At 37.3% G+C, this 15932-nt stretch overlaps 1 protein-coding gene across 16 annotated transcripts in view; it reads right to left on the reverse strand.

Annotated features, from left to right (window-relative positions):
* The window catches only part of KDM6A (lysine demethylase 6A), a 149605-nt gene that overhangs the window by 111418 nt on the left and 22255 nt on the right, over positions 1-15932 (reverse strand). For all 16 annotated transcript variants that reach the window (XM_005526512.3, XM_088051717.1, XM_005526511.3 and 13 more), the window contains exon 3: positions 4136-4244. In XM_005526512.3, the coding sequence (XP_005526569.2) occupies positions 4136-4244 (109 nt within the window). The remainder of the gene's footprint in view (positions 1-4135; positions 4245-15932) is intronic.

Consider the following 15932-nt stretch of genomic DNA (forward strand, 5'->3'; position numbering starts at 1 on the left):
CAGTCACAATCAATAATCAAAATAAATACTGCTAAAACTGTTCTGACATGGAACATTTAAAAATGAGATTACCACTTGAGTACAACAATAAGAATTATTTCAGTATAGTGTTTATTGTGTTTTAGTAACTGTGGCACAAATAATTCCACATTTTTCTCAAACCACTCATTCACTAACAGCATTTTCTACTTCCAGGAATTTTACTTAGGGAACAGCAACTCAAGGAGGCAAATTATTAAAGCACATCTTCATTTGTGCCACTGTGAGCTGTCCTCCAAGTCACAGACTGAACAGGGTCAATGCATGTGACCCTTCTGCAAAATAAAGCTCCCTAAGGAAAACACAGATTATGTCAATTCACGAGCTCATTAAACAGCAGTCAATTAGAACTCAAGTCAGCTAGAACCTAAAGCTTAAAACATCACTATCTGCACTCCTTACTGCTTATGGAAACAAGCCATGAAACAAAAAAACTCCAGCTATCGGTGGAACATGTGTTTCTTTCAAGACCAGAGCACAACAATTTAGTAAAAGAGTCATTTGTTTCGAGCAATCCAGTAGCAAACAGTTCACAGGTCCACACCAGGAGTCCTAACTGGATTCAGCCATGCTCCCAGCATCCAAAGGCCTCCATGACAACTCATCCACCTCCTCCAGCAAAACCCCAAGGCTGAGGTTTCACATTCTGGGGCATCTGCATGGCATTTTTGTGCGGGGTTATTTTTCAGTCGGATCAGCTCCCCACACAGCTGCAGGCTCAGCTGTGCCAGCACAAAGAAAGCAACCCACAGACACGGGGGTGCCACTCAGGGCATGCCCAGGCAACAAGAGGTTTGGGAACCTCTGAAACAATGCAACAGCCGGGGAATAGCTGCCTTGTCAAAAAAATAAGGAGGAAGAATCAGATTAGAGTTAAGAAAATTTGACTGAGAAAATTAAATATTTTTCACCAGGAGAAGTCAACGTTCCCATTTTAGGAAATCCCAAAGTTGAATTCTCATCAGTCACGATCAATACAATGAAAGCTGAGCGCAGAACCCACCCTGAACATGCAGGCAAAGCTGAAACCAATCCATCTGCAATCTTGGTGATAATTGTCTGAATACAAGTCAGTGTCTCACTAGATCCAAAGTCTGCAAAAAGGCTGATCCCTTGCATAGGACCTTCTCCTACCAGCATCACCTGATAACTCCATTCCAAGGCTGCAGAGCAAATCCTTTAGCTATCAACAGCAACTCAAACTTACTGCATTTTGGGAAAACTGCAACCTGCAGAGCAGCTTCACATCTTTTAAAGGCTACCAGTGGCACTGATACTGAAGTCTAAGAGCAGGTACAATACTGAGAAGAAAGAACCTCATCCAGTGATTTCTGATGTGAACTCAAACCTTTTCTTGGAAACAAGTACTTCTTTTTAAAGAAGAAAAATAAAAGCATATTGATTTTGGAATTCAGTGGCTACAAATGACAGAAAACATGTTGCACTTCAGGGGAACTTACAATATTTAACAGGTTTCATTAAAAAAAGATAAAGCTGAACAGACTTCAGAATCAGGCATCAGCCTACTGCACATTCAAATGTAGCCTGCCCCTCACTGATATCCTGTGAGCACATGCAGCAAGGGCAGGATTAGCACCAATAATGTGAGTTTCAATGGTGCAACACACCATGACCTTTTCTCAAGATGCCTCTTATGGATGACTCCTAATTCTCACAAAGAAATAACCTACAGCCTCAGTATATTCAGAAGAAGGTATTAGCTACATCAAAACACTAAAAACATGCAACAAAATGCACCCAGCTGCACGATCCTTCACTGCCAACGTGTTTGTGAAAAAATGAGACAGGTCTAAAGAGCAGAAACTACCAACATGAAACCCAGATCTCCCATCATCCCAGCATTGCTTCATCTTGACCACTGACCCCAGTTCTACAGTCAGCTCACACAAACTGAGCACACAAACCTCACTGCAAGCATTTTTAAACAATACTATCACTTCTGCCTATATAAAAACCACTTCATACATTATATACAAAGGTGCACACATTTATTGAAGGCATTTAATTGAGTAACGAGCTTTTAAGGGAAAAAGAAATTGTGGAGCATTATACATGCTGCTATATCTTGTGATATTTTATTAATTACATCCAATTTATTAAGCACACTGACTTCTCCATAACTTTGTCCACGACTAAATTCAGACTACACAGATTTATGGTTCTGAAGACCATGCTCCTTCAGCATTTTACACTTCTGGAACTTCAGGACTTAAAATCTGGGTAAAATATATAATAGTGACATCAAAACATTCTGAAATCTGTTTAATTTTTTGTTCTAAATAATATAAAATTTAACTATAATGCAATTAGAATGCATGATAATTAAAGTAACGAAATTTTTATCATGTAATGAAATTTATTTTTACTTGATAATGGAACACAAACATTCTACTTCTTTCAAACAGCAGTAGTAAATTAGTCATAGAACACCTGTGACTTTGTGCATTGAGGGGAATAGTTTTACAGTCTTTGGTACTAGAGTTCAAAAACTATAGTGAACAGGAACATATGTCCCTCACTTAATAAAAAAAAAACTTTAACTTCCCTTTTTATATCAATTAAAATTCCTCCAGTATTTTCAACTACTACTATACTTCGAAAATACAGATACTTTTTTTTAAAAATATTCCATAACTAACAATGCTTTTTGTCTTCTTGAGGCTTTTTTATAACTCAGATGTGACTTTAAATAGGCATCGAAGAAAGCATTAAGTACTTTAATTCAGATTTTTAATGGCTTAATGTTTCTTCTCACATTGTTTTGCTAATGCTCTTTTACAGTTCTGGAAAACTGGTATTTTCAACCATCAATTGGATTTTTAATGCTTATTTTTAAAACCATATGCAGAGTACAAAGCAGATGCCCCATCAGTAAACCCTGCCTCTGATCCACAGCAACACCTGGTCCTGTCACTCTCAACTGCTATCAACCCAAAAGCAGAGTTAATACAGGTCAGTCCATAATCCTGGGCTGTTTTTGCTAAGCAAAATATACCCAGGTCACACTGCACTCACACCTAGATTTATCAGGCTAATGAGAAAGAGTGGTGTAAATTTGTTTGCAGAGGGAGTGGCACAATTTTTGTGAAACAAAACTAAAGCACACGATCAGACTATTCTTCACTAAATTTTACACAGCATACTGCCTTGCTCCCTGCAGGTTTCCCCATGCCTCTGGATTTGGAAACATCAGTGGTTATAGCACACTCATTGGAAGGGATGAGGTACCAGACAGATGCCTCTATCACTCAAACCCTTCTGAATTTACAGATTGAATTTAGATACCTGCAAATTCCTCCTGAGCAGCATCAAATCTACATGTTTCTCACTTTAGAAATGAAAGTCCCAGGAAGGCAAACTCACACCATTTAATGTCAGACAGAGAACCAGTGCATCCACAGACACACTGCTATCTAACAGCTCACAGCCAGCCTGAGTCACCAAGCAGTGCTTCTGAACTGCCCTAAGTTATAGCTCATCTCCCTGTTTCTGTATCCCAAGGAAACTGCAAGCCAGTATTTGTGTTTGGTTGGAAAAAGGCATGGGGAGGGAGCACATATTTTCAGGGTGGGGGTGTTGTTTGTTTCCCTACACAAACAGAACTGCATTCATGTTAAAATTAAAAAGCAACAACAATGAGAAAAGACATCCCATGGAACAAAAAGTAAATTTTCTGACCTGTTCTACCCAGTTCTCACCCACACACCACAATCACTGAAAGACAGGCATCAGACACGGGGCCTGCCAGCCAACCTTATATTCATATCAGGAGAGTTTTGGTTGGGCTTTTGTTTTTCATTTTTTGTTTTTCATTTTAAAAAACCAACAAAACAAAAAAACAAAGAAACAAACAAACAAAAAACCACAAATAAAAAAAACAAACCCCCAAAAAAACAAGAAGAAAGAATAAAGTTGTTCTTATAAAAACATCACCAGTCTTAATTCATTTATGGGCTCTGAAATACAGTACACACCAAGAAAACTGACTTAGCCCAATGTTTTTCATTCTGTTGTGCCACCTACACCGAAAAACAATTCCCCAAAGACATTTATCAGAAGAACTAAAAATTCTTACCTTTTGGATAATCTTCCAATAAGAGGTTGAAGTGACCTAACTGACAAAAGAAATCAGACTCGACCTTTCCTTCAGCTTTCAAAATTAGCGATTCATAGCAGCGAACAGCCTGAGAAAAAGAAACACAAGGTTTTCAAAATTCTGTACTTTACTAAAGCAAATAATACATTTTCTGAGAAATAATGAAGATTTTTATTAGCTTTAAAGACAAGGTCTACAAACACTCTCAAAAACAAAGTCAGCATCGTTTTTCAAAGAAGAAATGTAAGACATTTGATGTAAGAAATTTAAGACAAAACAGATTTAGAAGCTCACTGATTCTAATGCAAATTGACAACAAATGAACAGCAGAAATTTTCTATGGTTTATCTGTGGGCATTTGATTTCCCCGACACAAAACAAGCCTCTAACTTACATGCCAATTTTTAATTTTAAAATCAATGAAATACAAAAGCACTGATTTCATTCCTTCCAATCTGCAAGAAAGAAACCTCTCTGATTTTATTCTCATTGTGTTGCTTTATTCCCTAAAGAAATAATTTTTCATTTAAATGTCATTTCACTCGTTTTTGCTAAACTGAAGTACACACCACCTCAACACGTCTCCTTACGCAATTTATACATCTTCGTATGATAGGTGTTTCTCAAGATCTAATTCTTTCCACATCTATCATGTTGTAAAATAAGTTACTTCCTTCTGCTGTAGACTAAGAAAAGCTGAAGTCAGAAATGCAATCCAATTAGAAATTAATTTTGGCTTGAGAAAAATTGCCCCATAAGTTTTTCTGACACACACAGAAGCAAAGAAAGTTCTGTGCTACGAACACACATTTCTAACAACTGAACTACACCTTCTATTCACCATAATTGCCATGATCTTTAACCTATTACATCCTTAGCTCATGGCCCTATTTACCTCCTGACCCTGCTGACACTCTGGGAATGAGTAAATAAATAAAATCACTGTCCCAACTTTCTAAAGTTATTAACCATTGAACTGAAGCAGTAGAACAAATGTAAATGAGGGAAGGTCCTTTGCACCAGCACAGTTCTCAAAAGCCAAACAGCCTTCCAACAAATTCTTATTCCAGCTGGATAATCTATGACTTTCACCTGTTTATGGTGTATTTTTCAAATTTGGTTGCAATTATGAACTTCTTGACTTTATTACATGACAGTAATCAAAGACTGTGGGTCACGTCCAAATCAGCATATCCTGATTCAGTGATTCTGTGAAATGAGGAGCTTTCTTAAGAGATTTTATTAAAACTCAATATTCAAAAGAGGGTGAGGAAATCAAGCTGAATATTTAAATCAGTAGCCTTGCACATGTTTATAATTTACTTTGAGTACACTTTTATTAATCACCGAAATGAAAAATGCCAAAAATAAAATGAGGAAAATGTTAGGAAGCAGTTAGAACAGATCTATGAAGAACCCAATTACTGATCTAATCTGTTCTGAGTGGGCCGTAGTTTGTATCCCAAAACTGAAGTGAATCACATACTTTCACCTACTTCCAAATCCAGAAAGACTTATTTTATGACTGTTCTCAGAGGCAAAGTTCCCATGAATCAAAACAAAGCTATGCTGCTACAGAACTGCAGGTGTACATGTGTTATTAAAATGATTTAATAAAACATGAAATATGTTCACATAAATTTAAAGTACATATTTCAAACTGTGGCTATTTGGCCACGTTCTGGAGATACCAAATTTAGATGTGTATTTGCCTGTGTCTCAAAGATCTGCTGCAGAACTTTTCCTTCACGTGCTGCAAGCTTTGCCCTCACAAACTGCAGAAGGACTTCAATTCTTTTCCACCGCTCCTTTAATTTTATTCCCATCACTATGAACACCTCTTGCAGTCAATCAATTCTTCATCTAAAAAATACCATCCCTAAAAATCAGAAGCAAAGCAAACAAGTCTAAAGCACATTTCTTAAGATCACTACTGGTGTATGTACTGACTTAACATCAGGTCCACCAGCTGAACCCGTATGCAATTATCTTAGTGCAGAACCTTGGTTTTGGCACTCTCCTTCCCCTCTCCACTTTTTGGTCTCATCTCTTGATTTGTACAAATCAAAAGAACGTTTTTGAAGGTGCCCCTAATGTTACTTTTTGTAGATAGGCTTCTCTTCTGATGATGATTTGCAATACCTGCTGCAGCTGCTGAAGAAAAGAATAGTATTTTGATATTTTCTTAAGTTGGTATTTTGTCTTTTGCAATTCAGACCATACAGAAATTGCCACCACAATTGGTAGGCTACGGTAAATATGGCAGAGGAATCTAGGGTAGTTTACTTCCTGAGTTAGGCTATAGGGGTTTAAAGAAAACTTGACTTTATGAACAAAGGTAACAGGATTTTTCTGTACAGATGTTCAAAGAAATTATAAATCACACACACTTTAACATTTAAGTGTTTGGGGACTCTCAATGTTCCCACAGCCCCTTTTTAAGTAAATCCTCATTAAAAGACATATCACACATATCTGAAGCACTGTCTATAGTAAGGTTCTAAAAAACTGTGCCCAAGCCTTTCACGCAGCTAAGAGCAGCTCTCAACAAGGCGGATTTTCCCTTTACGTTAGAACACAAACTGAAGATATTGCTAAGTCACCTCACTGATGCCAGCAAAAGGCAAGGCCTAAGACATCAGAACTTCCCCTTTCAGCCACAGCTAACTGTAAGTTATCTGTTCCTGTAAGAGCAATTCAATTACACCATTAAAGCAAACCCTCTCCACTGACCTCTAACCGGTTTGCAACATAATCAGCAACACACTCATATTTATGCAGACTTAACTTGGGAAGGCTGTTTAAAAAATGGATTTTTTTAATTCTTCCAGCATATTCTAACAAAATGAAACAGAAACTGAAAGCAAGTGTTACTTCCTCGGCGGGAACAGCAAGTCAGCCCCCAGGGTCTCTGGAGGAAGAGCAGGTTGGTCACCGTGTGGCTCTTGCTCTTCCCAGTAGTCAGGGCAGAGGCACCAGGCAAAGACTTCTCCAACTTTGGTTTTGGTCAAGAAATTTTCTCCACCACCAGACCCATCCACAAAGATCTTTAGAAAGTAACAAGTATTTTTCTGCACAGGTAAGAATTTGTCTCTGTTGAATCAACGGATGCAAAAGGGAGGTCACAACAGCATGTATCTGTATATGTTCTCTTTGAAGGAACAATCAAAAGATCTCATTTTAGTGGTTCTTTAACTGAAAGGCCATCTATGGCACCACTTGTGCAACCCATTTAAATTATCCTGAGACACTAAGAATTCTAAGGAAGTTAAAAACCCCTGAGGTTTTTAAGCTTTGCTATTTCTCCACACTGTATGGATCTCTAAGTGCATTCAATGGCGTCAGCCTTGAGAATTGTCAGTATTGACAAATTTACAAGAAAGAGAAAGACCCTGAAATGAAACAGAAGATTGCTACACAACACCATACACTTCCTTTCCTTTGTTGAAGGCTACAAGAAGATAAAAGGGAAACCTGAAGAATTTAGGAATTTGGCAAAATAATCACCCGCAGCTGCTTTGCAGTGTGGCAACAAGAGCAGAAGCGGGAAACCAATGCAGAAATGGCAGCAGGAAAAGAAACTGGCTTATACGACACTAAAAAAGCAACAATATTCATGTTGTTTGCCACCTTCAAATGAAGTAATACACTGCTGCCACACAAATTCCCTCTTACTGCATCATAGTTCATGACTGGGGGCATCCCGATTGCACAGATCCAACTAGCAATTCTTAGGACATCTTTAAATACAGTACAGTGAAAAAAAAAAAAGGCTCAGTGTATTTACCAACTCACAAAACACTAGAAAAATCTGTCCACAAAAGGACAAAATAATTCTATAGAATCACCTTTCAAATGTACTACCAGACCCTTCCTTGTGTGTTCCCTGCTTATTATTCCAAAGGATAAGGAACTGGATTATTTTTTCCCTCTGTTTTAAAACCATTCCTTCCCCACAAAAAAAAACAACCAAACAAAACCAGCCCAATAAACTAAATGTCAGTTTTGGCCATTACTAATATAATGTCATTTCATGAAGGAAAGACCCTAGAGTTGAGAATATACTGTAACAAAATAAATAAATATACCTAACCCAAACAAATCTTACTGATAAATCCAACAGAGAAAACCAGAATTCTAAATATTGTATCCAGGAGCTGAAACATTACAGCTCTGCTTTACAAATAAAAAAGACAATGTTATTCCTAATTAAATTAATGTGGAGAAAAAAGCTTTACCATTATCATTGGTTGCAACTGTTTGTATTTTACAGCACAAATTCAAACTACTGTTAAACAACTGTACCAAAAAAGAAGGAAAAAAATCAATACAGCTTGTTCAGATTATTTCTGAAGAAGATAATGTGATTTTATCCTTTCTGAATCATGACAAGCATGACTGACCAAAATGAAAGTAAGCAGGGCTAAATGGCCAAATGTGATAAAATATTAACTATTAATTCTTTAATATATTAATGATATGGAAATGGAAGAGTACGCTGAGTCAGCAAATTTTTACTTCAATCAGAAAAAAAACCTGGCAACTACAGGGAGCCAAAAAGCCAGCAATCTGAATATTAACATGGCAACAGCCGAGCAGTAACATACAGTGAAAGTAATTATTTGAATTTTAATGGGTAATAAATTAACTGCTCAAGAAAAACACTGCATTTCAATGCAGACAATATAGTGTAGAATCACAAATTCAAAGCTTCAGGAAGTTCCTAAAACCTTCAATTTCACAACATAAAACACTATTGTATATGTAGATAAACTGGAGGAGGGTGACAAAACTGAACAGTTGCTGCTTCTTTTTCTTGTGCCTCCAGTGACCCAACTGGCTTTGTGAGCAGGTAATGAGAACAGAGATTCCACATGAAAATTGGAGAGGGAGACCTCAGCAGGTTCTTGACAAACAAAACACACTCTACAGTGATGGTTAGAAACACAGTGTTATTAGCTCATATTTTATCCTTCTGGAAAACCAAATGGACAGTATGTGGGCAGTGCTGGCCACTGGGGCCACAATCACACATCTACCACTGCTCAGTCCGAGGGGCACCTACAGACCAGGAAGGCACAAGTGTGCGTGTGATGCACTACCACTGAGGAGGCTCTGAAAGGATTATCTTCCCATCCCTTCCTCCTTGTCAGAATTCACCTGATTTGCTAACAACAATGACAACAATTTGCTACTGCCCAGAGAACCTCCTGGTGAAGTTCCAGCTCCTGCACTGCAGAAACGTGGGTGTCAGCAGAGCTCACTTTAGCTAAGCAGAGAGAGACACACCTGAATTCTTCAGAAGTTAAAACTATTTTTCCCCCATCAATGACTGGTTGGATACACATCACCTTCTGAGCTGTAGTTGATTTACAAGAACATCTCATTTACTTCTGCAGAGAAAAGCACACCATTCTTATTTGATCGAAGATAACATAGATTAATGCAGCAGATCCTCCACTGAAGGCTCTCATATTATGTATTGGCACAATATCCTTAAATTCCTTTACTTTCTTATTCAATAGCAATTCCCACTACAGCTTTCAGAGCTTCTTTATATGCTCTGTCTTTGCAATGCTCATGTTATGTTATAAAATTTCTCTCTCAATTTCACACTTCTACTCTCCTTCTATTTCACGTATGAACTGTACTATTTCAAAAGCCTCAGCAAGAGTGCTCAAAGTACAGCTTGCTGGACACAAATATGTTCAGACCCCAAAACATTTGGGCCTCAAGAAGGAAAAACATGAACTGGCCTCTTCAGTAACTTCATTCTCGCAAAACTTCTATGGCATATTGGAATGTTGTGAGCTTATTCTAGTCTGCTAATAACACTTAGGACCAAAGTCTTTATCATTTCAGGGACAATTAGCACAGAACAACAGAAACCGATCCTCCTCAAACATTTCTCAAGAAATCTATCACCAATTTTAGCTGATTTATTTTCTTATGACTAATGCTTCATGAAATAGGATACAAGAATAAACAGTGCAGGCAATAAAGAAAAGCAGCTGCACACATGAGCTACATGCACAGCCTGATGGTCAAAACTGAAATTAATTTTCTTTGAAAGACACTACTGTAGTCTAAGACTGTGCTTCCAGATTATACTGAAGATGTAACAAATATTTCTTGTTCAAATGATGTCTATGGTAGATGAGAGATGACATAGTAAGCAGCAGAAGTAAGGTCAAGGTTGCTAAGCTTACAATGGAAAATTAACATGAACTCAACTATCATTGAAAACTGAGGGATATTGCTTCATAGAAAGAACAGAATTGCAGAACAGAATACAAAACAGAATACATGCATATCAATGATTAAATGGAGAAAAGTGACATTTTAGTGGAGAGTAAAAAACCCGACTTGCCTCCCCTGAATACAAAACACTTGCAAGACATTCTTGACAAGTGTTTTCTGTCAGACAGATGCAAACTTAATAGTTTACGTATTAAAAATAGTTTAACATACATAAAATACTTAGTCCTTTGCAGCTGACAATGTCCATAACCAACTGGATTTTAAGAAAAATTTGTTGACTTGAGCTTATGTGGTGAATCAGACTGCATTAATTCTAAGTCCACCTGGAAGATGCAATCCTCTCGTTATTTCTTTAAAATACAGTCAAATTAACTTACAAATATCAATGTCTATGTACATACACACAACACCTGCATCACTTCTAGAAGTTCTAAATTATTAGTGAACAGAATCATCTCTGTTCTGTCCCTGAAAATATTTCATCATCAGGTGACTCAGGAGATCATGGCAAATTTTATATGGATTTTCATAATTTAAAATCCTTTACAGTTAATCTTTACAAAAAACCCAAACAAATACAAGCAACTTTTCTTTTTTTTTCCAAGTGCCAGTAGATTTTTTCATAGGCAACTGGAACATTATTCTTATCTGAGACTATAGGAACATCTTTTTGCCTATTTTTACCACAGCAAGTCTATTTCAAGTAGAACTGCAGCACCTTAATTTAGCAATTCTTCAAGCTCATGAATAGTTCACCACACACTAAAATTTAAGACCACTGAATTTGATTTTATTCTAGCAATTCTCACTTATACCAATACAGATGATCACAAATGAGGTGTGGCATGTCATACTTCAGAACATTTATATAGCTAACACTGACAGACAAACTTAACTTTTTTTTTAATGTTAAACCAGTTTTATTTAGGAGCCTGCAAGGTGCCATACAGACCTTAGGTAAGATATGATACAACAATTAAATAACTGGTTTTGTTTTCATTGGGTAAATTATTTTGGAAATATAATTAGAATCAACACAGAAAAATACAGCCAAACACAGAAACCCTCCCACAAATAAAGCCAGAATCTGCATTAATAGCCACCTGTTTTACCTAAGGAAAAAAGGATCTGAATAACTTATTTATGTAAATATCTCTGGATCTGGACACAAGTCTTTAGAAATGTAACACTCTGCAAATGTAACTATCAGACACCAAGCATAAGAATGACAATGAAACAAATAATAAAGAAGCTTGAAAGAAAGCAGAACAATGTACATACATATGCACAAGACAATGTCTACCAAGACTGACACAACAAATATATATTTGTGAAAATACCTCGTGCTTCAGACTAAACAGAGTGATTTTTCTGTGTTGTCTGAATACAAGCCAATATATAAAGGCAACTATTAAAAAATATTTAAAAGCTATCACCAAGTCTCCTGCTAAAGCTGCCCAGTCTAAACTTTAGTCCCAAAAGGGTTCAAGCACTAGAGGTGGCCTGGTACTCAGAAATAATATTGCTGGTAGCTTAGTCTGAAAATACAAGGAAATGATGAGTTATTTTAGAAGAATAGAAGTGAAAATGGGTCAGGAGCTGTTTCATAAAGAAAGTGTAAAAACTAATGCTAATAGGGTGGGAAGTGTGGAATTTTCAGCACCACAGGAGATACAGAAATGGTAAAGGCATATTAAGACACAAAGGATAAAAATCTAAATGGAATGAACCTGGTTTTAAATACTGAAATATCACTATTTCAAGGAATCTCAAAATGCTGGTACTTTTAGTTATCACAGCCAGTGCACCAGAAGGGTCCACCCCAATGATTTTCCATCACATCACTGAAATCTCCCACATAGGTACAGTCCACATATCATGTTCCTTTTTCTCACAGCCATTCATATTTTCTCCTCTGTGGCTGCTTAATTATGCTTACACAATTATGCTCACATATAAAAATGAGCAACACTGGAACAGAACCAAATGTGCACGGAAACCAGCCTGCATAGAAAAATGTTTTGCTGGAGAACTTTATGCAAAGAAAACACCTTGAAAAGCACCATAGTAATTCCCATCAAGAGCTGTAACTCTTGCCTGCTAATGCCAGCAAACACCCAGCCTTAACCCTCACCTTTTCCCCCCCTCACGTGGCAATCTGAACAAGAAGAAATTGCAGTGAGTAAGAGGAGTACAATCCTCTGGATACAATCCACAGGTAATGAGCAGCACCACTTCTGAATGGCAGAGCTGGTAAACCTTATTCCAGGAAAGAATAAATGTCTTATTTCTGCTATGTGGCAGTAACAGGTGGGGGAAAGTATATTCATAGAGATTTCAGGTTTTACATTTATGTACTACAAAGCCCAAGTACAAATTATTTTAGCTACTAGTATGCATCTGCCTCATAATATGCACTAAACACCAACTAAAATGACAATATACTCAAAACACTGCTTGGGAACTGGCCAGCAGAGTCTACTGATAAATAAAACCTGATAGTAAATTGTCAGAGGCAAAACATCTTAAAGACTCCTGGAGCTGCAGGGTAAACAGCCATGCAGGTTGTCACCACAGACTGTTTTCATTAACATTTCCCTGAAGCCAGATGCAAGATCTCCTTCTTAAATAATGCTTCCCAAGCCCTATCAAATTTGACATCAAATATATAGATGGACATTAAAAAATACCAAGTGGGAAAACATTTATGTATGAAGCTAAATGCAAATTCTCCATCTCTCTTGTATGTATTTTTAGGGACCATACCGAACTAGAAAACAGAGACAGCTACAAAGGATGAAGTTCCTAATAAGTACAGCAGGTCAGAAATTAATTATATTATAGGAGAGAAATGGGATAGACAAAAAATTCACAAGAAACTCCAGTGCATTAAAACTATCTACTAAGGATTTAAATCTAGAAAGATCAAGATTCAAGGCTTCACTTTATTTAAAACAAAGATTTAAATTTGAGTTGTCCATACTCATCACAAGTGCCATAGGTATCAGATTCCAGAGTCAATGTCACTTTTAAGCCAAAAGTGACCACGATGATTCTCTGCAGGACAGATGCAGAATGACAGACACAAAGCTTCCACCTACACATACAGAACTCTGTCCTAGCCATCCTTTCCCCATCTGCATCTACAGCATGACATTGGGTAGAAAAGGAGGATTTTGTGATTTAAAACAAACAGCTGGATAAAGAAAAATGCAGTCCACTAGAGGTGGGTACTGCCTGAGCTGTTTGGGCACACCACCATCTGTCTTGGCTGAACATGACAAACACAGACTCGACTAGGAGTTCTCAGCTCCATCTTGACGATGATGTTCCTTCCAACAGAAGGATATGAAAGGACTCTTACACAACTGGAAAAACTACTATACTCCCTTCTGTTGGGCCTACCTTTCACTCACCACATATCCTGACTACTTAAAGCACAGTACTCCAATTCCTGTAGCCACCAATTCAAAACAGTCACACCTAACCCTTTAACATGTAACTCTAATTGTAAAAAACAAATGGTTAATGTATTTCAACTTGAACAGCAAAGGTTAAAAACTATGAAATAAATAAAAATTCAAAAGTAGCTTCCTCATCCTCAAAACATTATCTATAGAATTTTATGAATTTATTAAAAAACTGCCCTTTTTAATGAGTCACTATACTTTAGGAAAAGCAAGACACATCCCAAACATACTTGTTTCTAAAGGGCAACCTTCTGCAGTTCTCTGAATTAAAAGTTTACACACAATTCACAAACCTTACACTTCATTGTTCATTACACTGATACATGTTCATTACATGTATCAGTCCCAAACAGAAAATAGCTAATGATCATTTGTCTCTTAAAAATGTCTACCTGCAGACTAAAAAACTGCAAGTGGAATCCACTGTAAGGAACCCAAATCTTTAACCCAGCATTTACCTTGTGTTGCACCCATACCACTTTCAGAGTGACCAAATCAGCATCTCTAAGCACTAACACTGCTTGTATCTCAGAACCAGGAGAAAATCCAAAAATTTTTAAAGCAATCAAACTGTCAGAAAGCACTTGATAAACCCACTGAGGTGTGAAAGCCATGACCAAAAATCTGAAATGGGACAGAGTACCCAAAAAGAGGTGTGAGGATCAGCACTGAACATCAGGAAATTCTGTTGGTACCATTCATAAACCACAATGTCAATATGGTTCATACACCAAACACCTATGAAGGAGTCCCTTATAATACATTACTGTAATGTTTGCATTTAAAATTAAATAATGCTAGAAATAACCGAATTCTATATATCAGACATTTGCTGAGAAGGTTTTGTTTTTTTATGAACAAGCCATACTCCACAGGACTCACTCAACAGAAGGTGTTTGCTGAAGTTCTCTCTTCAGCTAAAGCTGTCAGACTTGGGCCTTCAGATGAACGATCAATTCTGACATTATTCATAGTGGCAGACATCAATTTCAATTACACATTAATGCCAAACCTTAGAATGAACTTCAGCAGTTTTATAGGCAATATAGTTCCCACAATGCAGCTAACTTGACATTGCAAAAAAATGCACCAAAATTGTGACCCAAAGCCATAAAGTCACTGAGTTTCCATAAAAAGGACAGTTCCTTAACACTAAAATTTTGACTGCCTTCTTTTTCAAGGTTTTGGGTGAACAGGACACACCCTTGTCTCCCATTTCACTGTCACTAATGTAATCTATCTTTGTTTACAGGATAAATTCACCTTCAAAGCACTCAATAGCCTGATCATAGATCTCTGAATTGACAGAATACATTCGTGCGTCAATCACAGCTAACAAGAACTCTTCACAACACAGGAAAACCTAATTTCCACAGAAGACTGGATTTTTTCAAGAATTGGTTCCAAAGAGTCAAATTCATCATTATTAGAAAATGTATGTGGAAAGGTGCACACACATTTCATTCGCCTTCCTTAATATATGGGAACACTCCACTATACACTGGAAAATCTTTGCCGAAACACTGTGTCACCATGAACAAGCAATTCCCCTAGAGAGGAAACAAGGGAAACAGCAAAACAACCCAAAAATCTCTGAATAAAGCACAGCAGAGTCAGACACTGAATTAAGTTCTAAAGAGTACACTGGGCACAACCAGAGGAGTGGCAAATAAAAGCTCAGATAGAACAAAGGAGTGAGAGGGAACACCAAGTAAGAGATGAAACTTCTGTCACGGGGGAATGGCAGAGAAGGAAAGCAGATTACAATTTACTCAAGCCCTGAAGGACAGCACCTTCTCCACTGTTACCATTTCATCCCTACTCCGGCTGGTTGCACAACAGCCTCCCATCATCACCCACCCAACACAAAGCATCTCCAGGTAATAATCGCTTCAATCATGCCAGTCACTAAGAGAACAAGTGATTATCCCTCTGCAGGGAATGTCTGGGGAGGATGAAAAAATAAAAAGGTGAGAAAGTTTAAGAACATTTGAAAATGTATCAAATTTAGATTAAAGACATTTTCAAATAATCATAAAAGGAGA

This window comes from Pseudopodoces humilis, chromosome 2, assembly GCF_049639895.1.
Source record: "Pseudopodoces humilis isolate 2021_Gansu_Grassland_sample_001 chromosome 2, ASM4963989v1, whole genome shotgun sequence".
NCBI classification, from domain to species: Eukaryota; Metazoa; Chordata; class Aves; order Passeriformes; family Paridae; genus Pseudopodoces; species Pseudopodoces humilis.